General features: G+C 36.3%; 1 protein-coding gene across 1 annotated transcript in view; it reads left to right on the top strand.

Annotated features, from left to right (window-relative positions):
* The window catches only part of RELN (reelin), a 462,655-nt gene that overhangs the window by 123,378 nt on the left and 320,023 nt on the right, over positions 1-19,254 (top strand). Inside the window, exon 3 of the mRNA XM_012650296.1 lies at positions 9,666-9,801. Within this exon, the coding sequence (XP_012505750.1) occupies positions 9,666-9,801 (136 nt within the window). The remainder of the gene's footprint in view (positions 1-9,665; positions 9,802-19,254) is intronic.

The following is a 19,254-nucleotide window of genomic DNA, read 5'->3' as shown; positions in this document are numbered from 1 at the left end:
ATTTGGTCTTATTGATTTTGAAAAGCATCACTTAATAATTGTTTGCTAAGCAAATGAGAATAGACTTGTAAGTTGTTTTTTATTTTCTCCATGATATTTCTTACTCTCAAAAAGAACCAACTGTTTATTTTACAGCAAAGAAAAACTGTGATGAGTGTGACTGTTTATTAGTAGTCAAGAACAAAGGCTCTAGAGCTAAACTGCCTGAGTTCATATCCCAGTTCTGCCATATACTGGTTTTGTCCCTGGTAAATTATATGTAAGCTCTCTGTGCCTCAGTTTCCTCACATGTGAAACACAGAAGAAAACAGTAGCCACTTCACTGGGTTATATAGTTAATGTATATAAAGTGTTTAGAACAATGCCTACCACACAGTAAGTACTATAAACTATATATGGTCCTTAAATGTTGGCTATTACTACATCACTAAAACTTCTTTTTAGGATCCCTAAATTTCTATACACGTCCTTAATGACTGACAAAAATCAATACATTTTTTTCTGGTAAAGGCACTTCATTCAGTAACTAATTTTTATTTTCTTTTAGAATTAATATGTTAAAGAATATTAAATCACATAATACCAAAAAACTACAGCTTATACATGTATTATATTACAACTATTACAAGCACTTTGTTACATCATGTTAGCAGATTATATACATTAGAAAGCATTAATACTTAATGGATTCTAATGATATATATTTCATCATGTTTTCAGTTCTTCTGATTCCAAATAGTGCCTGGATAAGATAAGCAACAATACATTTAAAAATGACAAATCCCAGGAAAAATGACTTTTCCATGATGTGTGCTACTCTTTCCATTTAGGTTTTACTAAAATTCACCTTCCACTGAGGCAATAATTTGAATAATTTGGATCAGAAAACTGTGAGTGTTTCATACCCTTGAGGCTAAATGATTTCAAATGTAGTCTTAGAAATTCTGAAGGTCCCTTAATATTTAAAATAGATTAGAGAAAAAAATAAACAAAGTACAGGTGTATTTTGTGGGGTTTTTTTTTTTTTTTTTTGAGATGGGGTCTTGCTCTGTTCTCCAGACTAGAGTGCAGTGGCATCGTCATAGCTCACTGAAACCTCAAACTCCTGGGCTCAATCAATTCTTCTGCCTCAGCCTCCCAAATGCCATTTACTAGCTCTGATACCCTTGGCAAGTCACTTAAATTTACTGAGTCTTGGTTCCTTTATCTCTGAAATGGGAATCATAATAATAACTAACACATGTAACATTATGTGCCATGTACTCATTTAATCTTCACAGACACACAATTATTATCATCCTCATTTTCCTGGAAAATGAGGAACAGAGTTATTGAGTAACCTGCCCAAGATTCCATACCTCCTTGGTAGGGGAGCAAGGGTCTGAACAGGCAGGCTACTTCCAGGGTCTATACTTTCCACCTTCCTGCTCTACTGCCTCTCTGATGCCTGGTACGGAGAAGGCAGTTGGTAAGTGGTGGTGCTGGGAGAGGAATGGAGAGGACTCTCATCATAGTAATTGCAATGAGTGAGGAAGGAATCAGGGCAACTCAGAATAGGCTCTGTTTATAGGACTGACGAGAAGTATGGAAATAGCATAGGTCCTCATACATCTCTAACTTATATGTCCATAGACGTATAATTCCGGAATGATTTTTAAAAGGTTTTAGTACTTTTTGGCTTCTTAGATTTAAGTGTGAAACCAAATGCCTCCAAATCAATGCTTTAAAAAATAAGCACACACAGTGTATGTGAGAGTGTGTGCGCACATGCTGTTCAGTATCTTGTAGCACTACCTGAGAGCTGTTCTTCTCAAACCCATTTTCATTAGGCTGGTACCTGACAGATAAGCTGCAATGAGGCCGTTTTCAGGAAATTCTGTGATTACTTTTCAGTGTACGAAATCACGTTTGGCTTTGTTGCAATGTTTGAGTACATTGACCTAGCAAAGAAGGCAAATAATAGACAAGCCAAATTCTGTAAGTAGACAGTTATTCATATTTGAGTTAACAGGTTAGAGACTGACAAAATGAACAGATTAAAGACTGACAAAAAGGCACTCACTCTATAATTCATTTTCTCTTTTTCATTTACAATGTAACACTAACTTTCCAAACTAGATTTTCAGAACAGCTTGTTTTTTATTAACTGATGGAAGCCTTTGGATACCCCTTTTAAAGGAAGAAGAAATGATGAAAATAAAAGGAAATAGAAAGTATCTTAAATATGCGTGCCATTTTGATCTTGACACTTCTTGCGTAGGCATAAGGTAATAGTTTTACTAAATTTCCTGACAATACATTCCCCCAAGCTTTCTGAAAGTATTTGAAATAATAAAATAATATTTCATTTAAGATTTCATCAGTTTTATATATGGGGTAACATTTTTATGTGTGGAGCTTACATTTTTCACATAACAAAAATCTGATTTTTCTCATAAGGTTGGTTATTTTTGGTAATACAGTCTTAAGTGTGTTTCTTGGAAGTGAATAGCCTACCTTTGTATGAGAGTATGAAGATTTTGTTTTAGAGATGGGGGATCATAGAACTTCTAGTTACAGTTCTAAGGACCCAAAGTACACACATTAAAAGCTTAGAAAGGTATTCCTGGGGGGAAATGGGGTTCACACAAGGTTTAGTCACAAACTTAAAATAACTGAAGACTTGTCAAGGAAAATGACATCCCGGAAGGCACAGAAATGTGTGTCACTGTCTTAAAAGGGAGTGCAGAGGCAACTTTAGAATAATTAAAGACATTGTGAGTTGAATCTTGCTGAAGTATAATGTGGATAAAGGAAAATCTGCTGTTTTTTCCAGTCCTTCAACCACAACTTTGATGCAGAGGGCAAATATTGGCTATTTGTAAACTAGATATCCAACAGTTTATATGAAAATGGATTTTAAGCACCCATACTTTGTCAAAGGAATAGTGGCTTTAAAGAGTTATAGTGAGTGTTAATATAGAAATTATAGCAAGGTTATGGATTTTTTCAGATGTGTGTACACAATATTTAAAAGGAAAATGTTTTCATAACATAGATACTTTTAAGTCTTGCTAAAATCAAAACAGTTACTAGTTTTGTAGAACTTCGGGGTTTGAAGGATAAACTCTACTTTGCTTGAAGCTGTATCAGGAGAGCTACATTTGAAGTTTTTACTTTCTCTTATCACCCAATGCTTTTGGAAAAGTATAGCCTCTTTGGGGAAGAAATTCCATATGAAAAATTTTTTGTGTGACAGTTTATGCATAACTATAACAATGAAAATAAAATATTATATCTACATTATACACATATATATTAATAAAACTCAGTATGTATCCTATTATCCAGCATGCAGCAAGGAAAGCAACATCACCTTAAATTCATTATCAAATTCAAATTTCAGTTATCCCAAGAACAGGTTTCCAAATTATATGTATTAATTAGATAGCATATATCTTTCAGGACACCAAAGGCATTAAAAAGATCACCATGGTGGATGCAGGAAATTGTGTCTCATAGAACATTGGAAGCTGATTCAGACTCTCTCATTCTTCTGGTTCTCGTTTATATGTGCAGCCCTGCTCATTATGTCCATGTTTGTGGAACGTCCTCCCATCTTTCTTCTATTCATTTATATTGTCCTCAGAGAGCTATGGAGCTGAAAGGGGTCTTAGCATCTTTCAGATGTCAGAATGAAGCTGGAGGGGAGCATCCTGACGAAGTCATGCAGCAGTGAGTGGCAGAGGGACTGTCTCTGGAATACGCCCTGCTGTTTCATGTAAATGAAAACAAATCTGGGAAATCTTAGCTTTTCCTTCAATACTCAGCTCCAGTCTCAGACTCCAGTAGAGACATTTCTGACTGTGTAGCAACCCAGGCTACTCTGCCCCCTTGCCGTGTGACCACGAGCAAGTTCTTTTGTCTGCATTTTCTCAGTGTCCTAATCAGTGAAGTGGGGAGCATAACCACTCTTACCTCACAGCATTGTTAAGGGCCTTAAGTAAGTTAGTATTCATGAAGCACTCAGAATAATGCCAGGTCATAGTAAGTGTTCAATGAGCTTTAGTTGTCATTATAATAATTGTCCATATTAATCACTTTTTCACTCCTATTTTGTATTTTTCATCAATACGATTCACTTAGCACTTACTTGTTTTCTAGCTGCTTTGTTTAGAATGTTAGTTTATTCCAGTTTTCTCTTCCCAGCTCCAGTCATTTCAGGGCAAATTTTCTATAATTCTTTTATATACCTCCATAGGGCCTTACACAATGTTTGATGCAAAATAGGGATACTGAGGGTTTTTTTTTTTTTTCCCTGCTGGTTGATATTTAGATAAACAGATTTCTAATAGTTGCAACTCTGACTGGCTTTTAGATGTTCTCAAAGAAAAGCCAATTACAATGAGGTAGCTGTATAATTAATATGCCAGTGCTCTGTGTTAGAAAAGCAAAGACCACTGTACACTCATGTTTGGGGTGGTTTTAGGATTAGTAAGAGGATAGGACATTTTGTGTTACTACCAAGGCCATTGTATAAAAGATTGTTGAATACCTTCAAAGTCTTTATTGATAAACTTCAGTAATATGAATAGTATTACTCTAACCTGTGAATTCTAGACAACATTTTACTAAGGCACATGTTAATGCAAGTTCTTCTTCTATATATTAGAATTGCTTGATGAGATTTTTAAAATCCCAATACCCAAGCTATCCTCTAGACCAGTTAACTCAGAATCTTTGAGTACCAGAGATTATATCACTTCTGGTGGTGCCTCTGTGTCGCCAAGTTGGAGAACTACTATGCTAGACTGTTGCATTGCAAGAATGTTCTTCTGTGGCATGTTCACCCAGGCTAGGGCATGAGGTACTTCCCTTATAAAATTCTGTCTAGTAATATGTGGCCCAGACATTGACTCACTTTCTAGGAGGGGTTTTGAGGAATGGGGAGATGTTTGCCTATGAATCCTGTTACCAAGGCTCTGTAATACTGAAACGTTATTTTGTTTGATTCGTTTCCCTTCCCACAAGACTCTGGCTGGAACTGTGTTTTCCCTTTTGGCCAGGCAGACTTCTGCAGACTTGTCATTTTCTACACACTGGATCCCTGCTTTATGCCTGACCAGAGGAAAGTGGCAATGCCTGAGTCATGGCTACTGAGTGTCCTTTGGCACTCTGTGATTTCCCTGGGAGTCTCTTATCCTCCCTAGCCTTGTGGTTTCTCTGGCTTGATGAATTTTTCCATGAATGAGAAAAAAAGCATCATCAGAATATGTCAAAATATAGACTTGTTTTTCTATTGCTTAGACCAGTTATGATTTATGCTGAACAACTTCCCATTGTAGAAGATTCAATTTCACTAGTTAATGCAACATAGATGTTATAACTTCTGTTGTCTTTTATTAAATATTTTTAAAGTTATTCTTGTATTTATTTAGAAAATATTTCATGAGTATCTGTGATGCGTCAGACGTTGTGACAGGTGCTTGGGATATGAAGTTTAAAGACAGAGTCCCTCATAGACTACTTGGGGAGACAACCAAGTGCTGTGATGGAGGGATGTATGAACTGCTGTGATGACATGTAGGGAGGACACCTACCCAAACATGGGGCAGGGGTAGTGAGTGGGGAGGAAGGTCTCTGAGATATGGGTCATGTGTGATGTGTCTTTGTATCATTAGTCCCAGAACAGTAAGTGAATTCTGTTAATGTTTGGTGTTAAACACAGGCTACATTGAGCTTTGCCTTGCCTTGAAAGCACATGGAAGTTAGCCTCCCAGAGAAGAAGGATGGGTGGGAGGAGAGCAAAAGTCTGGGGCCTGCTGTGTCTAAAGGAGACCATATCCTCAGAGGGGTGTGTGAGGGTGGCTCAACAACCAGTGCTTGAGAATGACTGCAGAGCTGGCTCACAGAGATGGCGAGGGAGTGCAAGGAGAGTGGGTAGGGGTCAGATTGTGCCAGACTTTATAACTGATGCTAAGGAGTTTGCATTTCTCTGGAATCTGATGGGGTGCCATTTGAGGAGATTTAGCAGGAATTGACAGGATCATATATGCCTTTCAGAAAAATCATTTTGGTAGAATGGGGAATGAGACAGGGGCAGAGAAATCTGTAAGGAGTGATCGTGACTCCAGGGGAAGAATGATGGGAACCTAGAACCATTTAGAAAAAAAACAAACAAACTCAAATGCTTACCTTGTACCACACAACAAAATAAAATTTAGAAGCATTAAAGATGTCAATGTAAAAATAAAACAGTAGAGAGAAATATAGGAGAATTTTTTTTTATATGTTGGGGATTGAGAAAAATTTCCTTTTTTTTTTTTTTTTTTTTTTTTTTGAGACAATATCTCACTTTGTCACCAGGCTGGAGTGCATGGAGTGCAGAGGCTTGACCATAGCTCACCTTCAGCCTCAAACTGCTGGGCTCCAGGGATCCTCCTGCCTCAGCCTCCCTAGTAGCTGGGATTATGGGCGCATGCCACCATGCCCAGCTAATTTTTTTTAAAAATTTTTGTAGAGGTGGAGTTTTGCTATTTTGCCCAGGCTAGTCATGAACTTGAGAAGACCTTTTTAAGCATGAGCTCAAAGGCCTAAATATAACAAAAATAAGTATTTGACTGTGCATACTTTGATAGGTGCTAGAGAAATGTGGATTAGTAGACCTGATTTGTCTTTTAAGAGCTTAAGATATAGAGAAAGATAAGGAAACAAAATATTCCAAATGCCTTGGGCTAAGAGCTATGTTGGAGTCAAGGAAATGGTTCAGCTGGAACCTAAAGGAGGAAATGCCAGGGTTTGCTTGGAAGGAGACAGGGGAGGCTTGGCAAGGCAGAAAATGAGCCAAATCTTGATGTAGGATATGTCAGGTGGTTGAAGCAAATGAGGGAGACAGAACATTTTAAATAGAGGGGACAGCTTGTGCGAAGGTGGAAGAGGGTTCATTTGGTGTTTTTGGCGAGTAAAGTGCAAGGGGATGGACAAGACATAGGGGCAGGAAGTGCTGAAGTTGAGGTTGGACACACAGATGAGAGGCAGATACAAAGGGTCTTAATTTTATCCTATAGAACAGTGCCATCTAGTAGAGCTTTCTGTGACGGCGGAAATGCTCTGTTCTGTGCTGTCCAATATGGCAGTTACTATTGAGCATGTGAAATCTACCTAGTACAACTGAAGAGCTGAATTTTTAATTTGTGTCTAATATTAATTAAATTTAAATAACCACTGTGGCTAGTGGCTACCATATTGGACATTGAAACTATAGACAATATGGGGTCATTGAGAATTTCTTTGTAGGGAAATAGTATAAATAGAATCATATTTTAGAAAGGCAGGAAGAAAATCAAGATTTATTGAGAGCCCACTGCTTTAGATACTGTACTAGGTGCTGTCTTATGTATTGAGTCACTTAATTCTCACAACTTTAAGATATAGGGGGCATGGTATTTCCATTTTGCAGACGAGAAAGCTCAGAAAGAATAAGTTATTTGTCCAAGGTCACAAAGCCAGTAAATGAGAGAATTTTTAAATTTAATTTCCTACTCCTGGCAATGTTTTTAGTACATTTTTATTAATCAATTTTATTTTTTAGAGAATTTTTAGGTTCCCAGAAAAATTGAGTGAAAAGTACAGAGAGTTCCCATATACCCTGTGTCCCCACACATGAGGAATCTCCCCTGTTCTCAACATCCTACTCCACCGTGGCACCTTTGTTACATTCAGGGAACCTGCAGTGACGTGTATCCACGTCATTAGCAGTATTATACAGAATGGTTAGTTTCACTGCCCTGAGAATCCTCTGTGCTCTGCCTGTTCATCCCTCCCCACCCCCCAAACCCTGGAAAGGACTCATCTTTTACTGTCTGCATAGTTTTGCCTTTTCCAGGATGTCATATAGTTGGAATCATATCATATGTAGCCTTTCAGATTGGCTTCTTTCGCTAAGTAACGTGCCTATTTAAGTTTGCTTTGTGTCTTTTCATGGCTTGATATTAAATAGTTCATTTCGTTTTAGTGCTGAATAATATTCCATTGTCTAGATGTACCACAGTTTATTTATCCATTCACCTGCTGAAGAACATCTTGGTTGCTTCCAAGTTTTGGCCGTTATGAATAAAGCTGCTGTGAATGTCCATGTGCAGGTTTTTGTGTGAATGTAAGTTTTCAGTTCATTTGGGTAAATACCAAGGAGTGCAATTGCTGGATTGTATGGTTAGAGCAGTGGCCCCCAACCTTTTAGGCACCAGGGACTGGTTTCATGGAAGACAGTTTTTCCATGGATGGGGTCGGGGGGAGGGGAGAAGGCGGAGCTGGGTGGGGGAAGGCAGAGCTCTGTGGTATGATCCCTAACAGGCCACAGACCAGTACCAGTCCATGGCCCAGGAGTTGGGGATTGCAGGGTTACAGTATGTTTAGTTTTGTAAAAAACTGCCACTGCCATATGTCTTCCTAAGAAGCTGCACCATTTTGCATTCCCATCAGCAATGAATGAAAGTTCCTGTTTTTGCACATCCTTACCAGTGTTCGGTATTGTCAGTGTTTTGGAGTTTGTTCATTAATAGATTTAAGTGATATCTTGCTGTTGTCTTAATTTGCAATTCCCTGATGACATGGTACTAAACGTCTTTTCATATGCTTTTTTGCCATCTTTTTTATCTTTTTTTGTGAAGTTTCTGTTCAGGTGTTTTGCCAATTTTTTAATTGGGTTTGTTTTCTTATTGTTATTTATTTATATTTTATATCTAAAATAAACCTAAGAGGATCACCTTATTAGAAAAGGAAAAAAACATCCCTTGATAGCCAAGCTGGGAGCTGACCTGCTCACAGCTGGGCCCTGGTGTTCTCACATTGAACATAAGCAATTTTACCAAACGTGAACGTTAGACAAGGCCACTCTGTGACTGTGATGATATGAGGCAAAAACAACCTACTCTGTAATCATCCTTAAACACAGACAAAAGCAAGAACATGGTACAAACCACGAAAATGACCAACATCCCCCTCTCTATGCAAACATGATTACTGTTGCTTTTTTACCAATTGCAGATTTAGCATTGCTCCATTCCTAATGCCTCCTGGATAAAAATTAAGATACTCAGTGATAAAATTGCCTCCACTTTTGTGATAGTCCCAAATCCAGAAGCAACACCACCTTTTTCTGAAACCTCCCAAACAGTACTAGGGGGTTTCCCAGAATGCAGAGCTGTCAGTAAGTACTAACATTGGGAAATTCCTAGGCAAACCTGATCACCCTGGTCTCTGAAATAACATAATACAAGCCTAAATATTTTAACCCACTCCTCCCAACGCCCTCTTACTGAGTTGCCTCCCAGTACCCCATGGCATTTGGTCTCACTTGTTGCAGACAGTTCCAATAAACCTAACCTTGTTTAATTGCAGGTTGGTCCTCGTGATCTTTGGTGATGGGCAAAGATCAATAAACAAAATCAAAACAAAACAAATACTACGGCAATGATTTTAGTAGGTCACTCCTTAACAGTGATGTTTTAAATGATTAATTTGCCTCTAGCAATAAACAGTAAAAAATTACATAACTTACGGGGAAGCCAAATAGCATCATCATCTTATCAGAAAAGAAAAATGTCCAGAAAATATTGCGATGCCATGATAGGAAGGACTTTGTTTTGTTGTCTTTGTAACAATTTCCCTTCCTTTCTCTCTCTCAGGGATCATGTCGGACCACCAGTTTGGTAACCAATTTATGTGCAGCGTGGTGGCCTCTCACGTGAGTCACCTGCCCACAACGAACCTCAGCTTCGTCTGGATTGCTCCCCCAGCGGGCACAGGCTGTGTGAATTTCATGTAAGTACCCAAGCCTCTGCGACAAACACAGAAGGCAAACACTTCCAACCTCTCACAAGGTTACATACAGGGTAACTGCTTAAATGTATTATTTTGACAGGTTTGACCTTAATTAAAGCCACCAATTTTGGTGTCAAAAAAGTTCAAAACTGTTTTTTTTAAAGTAACTTGTGTTTGCATATTTATTTATGCCTCCAAAGTTTTGAATTGGATTTTAGCTAACAAAAACACAACAAGATAAAAGTAAGTGAATGGGGGGTGGGGGTGGAGAGTAGAGGGAAGTTGTTCAAAGGGTACCAAGTTTCAGTTAGGAGAAATAAGTTTAGAGATGTATTGTACAACATGGTAACTCTAGTTAATAATAATGTATTATATATTTCAAAATTTAAACATTGTCATTGCAAAAAAGTGGTAAGTATGTGAAGCGATGACTATGTTAATTTGCTTGTTTTAATCATGCCACAGTGTAAACATACATCGAAATATCCCATTGTACTCCATAAATATATCTATAATTATTATCTGTCAATTTTAAAAGATACAAATAATTGAAGAAATCAAGGCAATTGGAAAACGAGTGTTCAAAAAATAAGATGAAAACAGGTACAAAAAATGCTATAAGGCTCCAACCACTTTTTGAAAGAAGACCACAAATTTAGCTTTGAGTGTTCCAGCCATTAGTGCCAATCGGGAAGTGTGATTGGTTAGGAGATTCATGGTGGCCAGAAGTCAGGTGCTCTGTAGAAACCTAACGACTGTCTCATGTGCTTCTTTAAGAGGAAAGTGGGGAATGTAGTGAGCGATGCCCTCAGCAGCATCCTTAGGTAAACACTGCACTATGGCTGCACTTGTGACATCTCTCAATATAGACCATATGCTGCACCTGCCCAGAGTCACCGCTCCTCATCCTTCTTATTCAGCTTTTTTCATAACTTTTCTTTTTTTACCTCTAACACATGATATCCTTCACTTATTTAATTACATACATTGTTAATCATTTGTTTCTTCTCACTAAAATGCAAGCCCCATGAAGGCAAGAATTTTTTCTGTTTTTGTTGACTGATTTGCCACAACTGTCTAGAACAGTCCCTGGCACACAGTAAGCACTTACTAAATATTCATTCAATGGATGAGTAGGCCAAGGGTAGAATGTCTAAGGCAGTGCAGAAACAACTGTTCTATAGGCAGTCAAGCAAAATAGAGCTGGAAGGCATCCTGAATGATTTTCTCTTCCAACCTCCTGCTCAGGCAACAAAATCCTATATAGCCTGTGTACTCCAAAATGTACCACTGCCTTTTCTTCCCTCTGGATAACACACAGTTCAGTGCCAGGGGTTTTTATGGCTCCCACATCACTGATTATATATTCTTTCTGCCCTTCCTCTGGGTTACCCAGGCTGCCAACATCAGATTCATCCCACATAGCTGGTTGACATTTAATCCCATCATTTTCTCCCTCAGAAAGTTTTTTTATACCTTTTCTTTCTAGTATCTCTTTCTAAGATGATTGCAGTAGCTTTCTAACTGATCTGCTCACCTCCAGCCTATTTTTCCTCTAGTCCATCTTACATATTTGTTGTCCAGTTAATCTTCTGAAGGTATTACCTTGCTCTCTCAAAATTTGGCTAAGCCTAAAACTCCTTTTGAAGACCAGACCTTCGGCATGGGTTTGAAGGCCCTTCCCAATATTGCTGTTTGTCATCTCTCTTATCCCCTGTAGCACACGCCTCCTGATAAAGCACGAACTACAGGACTTCCCACCGTTCCCTAAACATTCTGTGACTTTCTCTCTTTCTCTATGCATTCCCTTGGCCTGGAATGCTTTTTTTCTGTCAATCTCAATTGTTAAAATCTTACCTATTCTTCAATACCCATTTAAAATATCAACTCTCTGTAAAACCTGCCATGGTATCAACAACAAAAGGGATGTGTATTGTCACATTTTGCTTGTTACTCTAGTATAGAGCTGATTGTATTTTACTGTGTACTTGAGTCAATTTCTTTTCAACTAGGTTAGATTGGACAGGGACAAATTCTTATTTCTTTTTGAATCTCCCATATTTGGTACAGTGTCTCATACATAGATGTCAGGGAAAATGTCCCCTGAATTATATGGTGTTCAGTGTTGTCATTCCTTTAGTTAGTTTCATAGTGATCCCTGACTCTTTTTTTTGTAGTTTCTTTTACTTATATTGGCACTTGCAAAGATAATTTAAATTCTTGCCATACATAACTTTTTAATTTAAAATAAGAATGACTTTTTTGAAAGATAAAACACAAAGTAAATCTATGTCAGCAATATAGAACTGCCTCCTTCCAAATAGAGATGGGTGTTTAGTTAAGTCTGTTTAAAAATAATAATTTGATGGCTTATGATCTCACTGTTTCTGGGATATGAAACTCTTTTTTTCTCAGGAAGAACTTAGGTATTTTAAGTCTTAACTCTAGTGTTTTCTTAGCAGTTGGTCAGAAAAATGCAGTTTGGTCAAAAGTAATTTTTCCACACTGCAAAGAAGTTTACACACCCTCACTTGTATTTCCCAGTAAAATTTTGCTGATATAATTTGCACTTTTTAACATTCTTGACAAACAGGTTTAAGTCTATTTATTGTAAGCCATGACAATGTTGAATGTTAAGCTGCTTCCTACCTTGGTAAAATGGTTTTGTTGATCTCTTTTCCTGATCAGTTTGTGAGAGAGTACAGGAAAAGTGAGGATTGAACATGGACCACTGAAACAATTTATTTGAAAGATTCTCAATGAGAGTCTTGCAATTTCTTACCTTTATTCCTACTCAGTATTTATTGTGTGTTGAGTAGAGTGACATATAAGTTAGTATTTGTAATTAGTAAGTGCCCAGCAATACTTGAAGGTGATTGCTAATATTTAACATGAATTTTAAATATTAAAGAAAAATAAAATCACACAAAAACCTATGACATTTGAAGGTAAATATACCACGATTCTCTTTTCTTATTAACCTTGTAAGTTAAATTGTTCACTTTTTAAGGAGAAAAGGATAGAAATTAAACTCCAGCTATGCTTATATGCTTTTGTGATATATTCTGTGTAACTTTTTTATGTCATTAGTTAATTCATATCATTATTTAATTTTCAACATACTTGTTTTCTTTTTCTAATTGGATTTTAAATCCCCCCAAGGTCAGGGCCTGTGTGTATTTTTATATACCTAACAGTTCCTAACACTGAACTATATAGACAATTAAAGCCTCTCAGTAAATATTTTTTAATAGCTAATGATGATATTTTACTTCATTGATTCTAAGACACAGATTTTCTTTTTTACATTATGGGATCTCAGAAATAGGGTTGCATTTTACATTTGATGGCATCCTATAGTTATAATTGGCCACATTTGCTTTACTTCTTAATATTTTACAGTTGATGGTGTGTTGTATTTGAAAAAAATCCAGCAACTAACATTTGTCATTTACCCATGTACATGGTCTTCCTAAAGCTGGCCATAGAATTGACACTATACCCAATTCTATTATATAATCCCATATTAGTAAGTTAATGTATGATACAAACTCTGATTTTAAAACCCAACTACCTATTTAAAAATCTTTTTTTAAAAAAAATCCTATACCAAGAATTATGGAACATTTGAACTGAAATTCAAGACAATTATATATATATATATGTTCTGTGTGCCTTTCCCAGCGAAGAGTAAGCGGCACGCTGTCTGAATAAACCATGTTTTATTGGTTAACCACTTAGCCACATGGTCATTTCAACTGTCTGTTTACTGACTTCCTTGTTAAAAATAATCAAGTGAGAGACATAGAGGAGAGGATGCCATGAGGATGAAATGCTAGCTGTACTGGTACAGATGTAGAAAATGGGCTAGAGTTTTTATCATTATTTTTATGACACCTGTTGATAGCTTTGATGTTTTAAATTATAATTTTGCTTTAATATTTGCTTAGAATCCACATCTTATGAAAGTACAGTTTGTCTTTACTTTTATATTTGATTGCAGTCTTCAGTGACTAGTATACTTCAAGTTATAAAAGGTACTTAATTATCCAAACTTCTTGGATATAAATCCCTTTCCCCTAAAAAATCCCAAGGAGGGGAGAGAGAGAGAGAGGGAGGGAGGGAGAGGCACAAAGAAGAAGGAAGAGGAAGAGGAGGAGGGGAAGAGGGGCAAAGGTAGGGACAGGGGGAAGGAGGGAAGGAGAGAAGGAAGGAGGAAAGGAAGGAAGGATCAAAAGAAGGAAGTGAGGAATTCTCTAAGCCATCTAACTCTAAAAGTGAGAAACTACCAGGGAAAGGGAGTTGTAAAGTAGCAACTACAATATTAACGATGTTTTTGAAAATTTACATTGCTCCCGTCACGGTTCTTAATAGTTTACTTCTTTTAATCTATTTAATTCTCACAGTGATTCTGTAAAGTAGGTACTGTTATTATCTCAGTTTACAGATGGGGGAACTGAAGGACAGAGATGTTAAATAACTTGCTTAAGGTAACTTACCTAGTGAGCGACACAATCTGGTTTCAAAGCAGGTGATTTTTGCCACTTCGCTACAGTTGCCCTTAAAATGATGACTTGTCCATTTTGTTGTGGTAAAATACACGCAATATTGATACAATGAAAATTAAATAGAGTTTGCAGTGTAGTATAAGAATCTCTCTACTTTAAGTGGCCAACATGTGTTTTCTATGTACATTTTGAAATCTGTCTCTACATGGGATATAATATCTGTCTAATTCATTTGAATATTGAAAGACACCACTGTAAAATTCTGAAATGTGGAGAACACACTCGACTAAGGTGTCAGACATGAGTTTGATCTTGATATGTATGATGTAGGTCCATTCTTTGATGTTGATTTTATGCCATCCCTTGTCACAAGGGTACTTCCTATAGGTAATGTGTGAATTAGAGGCAAAATTCGTCACAATTAGATTTAAGTTTAACTGGACAGAGATACTGTCATAATATTAGCATAAAAATGGAACATTAAAGAAGATCAGATTTGTGCCTAAATTAGTGATTATTTAACCTTATGTGAATTTCCTCAAAACTGAAAACAGAATGAACCAAGCAGTATTCTATTTAAGATACGGAGCATTGACAAAGAATGAACTCAGGTTAGCAAAGAGGAACACAGGAGGACTGTGTTTGAACATTTGATGTTTTAAAGGAAGTGTTTCCTGGAGGCATTGTTTTCTTGAAGTACACTAAACAAGAAGAAGAAAAAATCATTTTAAAAATTGAAGACACAAGCAGTTTCTGAACACCTTCAGACTCAAAATGATACAGAGCCAGAGATTTGAAGTGCTGTTTTGAGTGTATCTCAGATGCCTTTAATTTTTGATGAGAGCCATTCCAGTCTATCTGGGGGATTCTTCAGAAAAGATAGTGTGGTTGCCCACTTAGTTCTGTCTGTCAGAAGGAAACATCACAGAGGTATTTGCCTCCTTACTTAAACATTTGAAGTAAAACTGGGGACTCACCCCTGGATATGTTTATTGGGGGTGCATTCAGACCTATAGATAAGGATGCTAACAACTGATACATGCAAATGTTATTTTACTTTCTGGATTATACATTGCTTACTACAAAAATAAATTACTTCTCATGTAAGCCTGAAATGATTGTGTCCGTACTGTTAGATAAAACCAGATGTGCTATTTTCCAAAGGTAGAATTTCATCTATCTCTTGAATAATAAGTCTGTTATTTTTTTTCTGATGGTCTCTCTTTTTTTTTTTTAACAAACATTTCCCAGCTTGAGACAATTATTTCAGGACTGCTCAAAAATGTACCTCTGAATGACAGGATAAAAAAATATTATCTATACTTAAAGGTAAATAGCTAGGAGCCTAACTGATAGTTCTCACTTCCTCTTAGGTCTCTGCTTTTCATCAAACTTAAATAACCAATTAGGTTTAGACAAGGAGGCAGTGTAAATTCAGGGACCAATGTGTGTTCTTATATATCAACACTTTGGCAAATGAGGTCAGAATGCTTTCTGGGAATTTATTTTTAATTTTAGGGAATGTGGTTGAGATAATGTGTCCATAAATCTCCAAGAAGGCTTGAAGAAATTATTTTTATTAAAGAACATATATATTTTAATTTAACAGATATTCAAAAGGCAAAACTACTCCCTTCATTTCTCCCTCTCTCTTTTCTCCCTTCCTATGTCTCCTTCTTCTAGGAAGTCACAGTGTAAACAGCACAGGCTATATTAGGGCAATCTATGGAAGTCTCCGCTAGGAGATTTCTTTGCACCAAAATGATAAGGCCATCCGAGAAGGTAAACTGCTTTACGGTGGAAAAATTTTCTATTCCAGTAGTAAACTATTTTTAACCAGGTTCCCAAGATGGACGTGTTTCTCTGGAATTCTATCCCATAGCAAATAGTTGTATGAGTGAATTTGTTCTTTTTTTAAATCTCTGCTTTTTTTTTTCTTTTTAGGCAGAAATGTTAGTTTTTTCCTAATGTTGACTCTAGAAGCAAAAGAAAAAAAAAGTCGTATGGCAAAACCGCCTCTTACCTTCTTCTTTTCCTTTCACGTAATGGTGTGAGAACTCGAGGAGGGCACTCAAGTAAATGGACTGAAGTTTGGAATCCACAAAATGCTCCTATTACAAGGTCTTGTGGTCTAGATGGGATTACTACTGTACTTGGCACTTCTTATTTGAAAAACCACATGGAACATTTGTGAGAGCAAAAAGACCAAAGTCAATAAATTTAAAAGCTTTATGTGTTAACAGTTATTAGAAGTTCTCTAAACCAAATAGAAATTTTCTAAATGAGGTATGGGCAGAGATTTGGGTTATTTTTCTATTACTAGAATTGATTAAACCAGTTTTAGAAGCCCTAAGTGTGAAATTTCATTTTTCCAAACTGCCCACACAGTCAAATAGTGATGACAAAGATGTCTGAGAAATAGGTGAATAAGTTTTTCCCATGGCAGCAACAACTCCCTGGTTTGCCAGTGTAGTCACTTGGATAATATATACTAGCAGCAGCATATTAGAAAGGTCTTATTTTAGTAAATATTTGAATATGAAGGCATTATTACAAGCATGAAATAAAATTTTGATTGTTTCTTCCAGATAAGAATTTTTTAAAAAACTTATTTTGTCCTCTATGACTTATTTGGATATATACATATAATATATATGTATGTATATTGTGTACACACACACACACACTCTTGTGTATATATATATATATATACACGCACACATTGTCTTAGTCCATTTTGTGCTGCTATTACAGAATACCGAAGACTGGATAATTTATAAACAATAGAAGTTCATTTGTCTCATGGTTCTGGAACCTGGGAAGTCCAAGATCAGGGGGCCGCATCTAGTCAGGGCTTTTTTGTTATGTTATAACATGGCAGAAGACGTCACATGGCAGAACATGCATGCCCAAGAGTGGAAGGGGACCAAACTCATCCTTTTTTCAGGAACCCACTGCCAAGTTACCTAACTCATTCCCACAATAGTGGCATTAATCCATTCTTGAGGACACAGCCCTCATGACCTAATTGCCTCTTAAAGGTTCCACCTCTCAACACTGCTGCATTGAGGATTAAGTTTCCAACACATGAACTTTGACACATTCAAACCGTAGCACACAAAGATGCATACACATACACACACACACACACATATTGTAAAATTTGTTTAGAGCTGTTCTTTCTAATATGGTAGCTACAAGCCACGTGTGGCTATTGAAGTTTAAATTAATTAGAATTAAGTAAAATAAAAAATTCAGTTCCTCAGTTATACCAGCCACATTTCAAGTTCTCAATAGTCATATAGGGCTAATGACTATTTTATTAGACAGCACAAATGTAGAACATTTCCATCCTTACTGAAAGTTTTATTGTGTAGCATGGGTTTAAAAAATCTGTTGAATTATCTTTTCCTCTAATGTTACCTTGACATTTACAGAAGGTAACTATGCACTTCAAAGGACATATAGAAAGAGTAAAGCAAAACTAAGCTTTTGAAATTATCATGTGAACTTGAACCATCATAACTTCTAACCTCAACAAGTAAGACAGTTTTATGTAAAGAGCTGGTTACCTCATTGTTCATTTTAGTTTTATTTGCCACTGCAGCAGTTTCTATGGTCTTTAACTTTATGGGCAGTGGTAAGCCAAGTATGACAGGTGAGAATTGCCTCTGGTTACCATCTTTTACAATGCTCAGGGCTTAGTGCTGCTTGTTGGCTGCCTTGGGCCATGATACGTCTCAAGTCAAGTGTGAAAACAAAAATTGTTTTAAAAAATAAAGTTTGATATTTTTACCAAAATGAAAATGTACACAGATCATGTTAAAGCAAGTTTTTAAAGGATGTGCTTCCTGCTTCAGTAAAAAGAAAAACTCAGAAGAAAGGTAAAAGTTGTAGGATACAAGAAATTATGGTGTCATTCAGTAATTAATGGTGAGCAAAGAAATTAGTATCTTAGAAGCTCTAAGCATTGAATATGCAAATTAATTTACATATAAATATATACCAATAACTATTTTAGGATAGAATTTAAAGGCAATGTATAAGTAAAATTCTAAGCAACATTTGTGTATAAATTAGGGGAAGGAAGAATCAGTATTAAGGTTTTCTAATGTCTTCAAATTCTTTTGCAACAAGGTGGTAAGCTTAGGTAAGGATGATTGATAAAGACATAAATGTGAAGGGCAGAAATAACATTATAACTTCCAAATTATGAAGGGGATAAGGAAAGGATTAAAGAACATTAAATTAATCCCTCTGAAGAAAGGAAAAAAGCAAAGTTTAAAATCATAGAAATATAATGTAATTTAATACTAGTAATCTAAATAAATCAGTAATTACAATAAATGTAAACAGATTAAATTCACCAGTTGAAACACTGACTTTTAGAATGCAGTTTCAAAAATCCAACCATATACTGCTTCCAAGAGACAAACGTAAACATAATGGCACAAAAACATTGAAAGTGAACAGATGGGAAAAGACATATCAGGCAAGTGCTAACCAAAAGTAAGTTGGTGTCATTATATTAATACCAGACAAAATAAGTAAAACTTAATCATATTAAGAATAAAATTATAATTACCTAAGAACAAAATAACTTGCATGTAGACAAAACTGAAAGAAACATGCAAAATTGAAAGCTGCCTTTGAAGTGGCAGAATGCTGAGTATATATTTCTAGTATTAATATTTCAATTGCAGGTAGTATTATAGAATTGTTTAGACAGAGACATTCTTTAAGAGTTATTTGTTGAATAGATGAATGAATGTGTACATACATCAATGGAAAAATGCATGAATATATGAATATGCCAGAAGATTATGTTAGAGACTTAGGGTTTATACTCTGCTATTTATACCTCAGACATGCGCTGGCTTTATATTTTAATATCTTAGGTGCTCCAGAAATACCAATTTGGTCTTTTACCAAAACTTTATCAATA

Source organism: Propithecus coquereli, unplaced genomic scaffold (assembly GCF_000956105.1).
Source record: "Propithecus coquereli isolate 6110/MARCELLA unplaced genomic scaffold, Pcoq_1.0 Scaffold32, whole genome shotgun sequence".
Lineage (NCBI taxonomy): Eukaryota > Metazoa > Chordata > Mammalia > Primates > Indriidae > Propithecus > Propithecus coquereli.
Note: the sequence above shows the minus strand (reverse complement) of the source record. Positions and strands in the feature narration are given on the sequence as shown.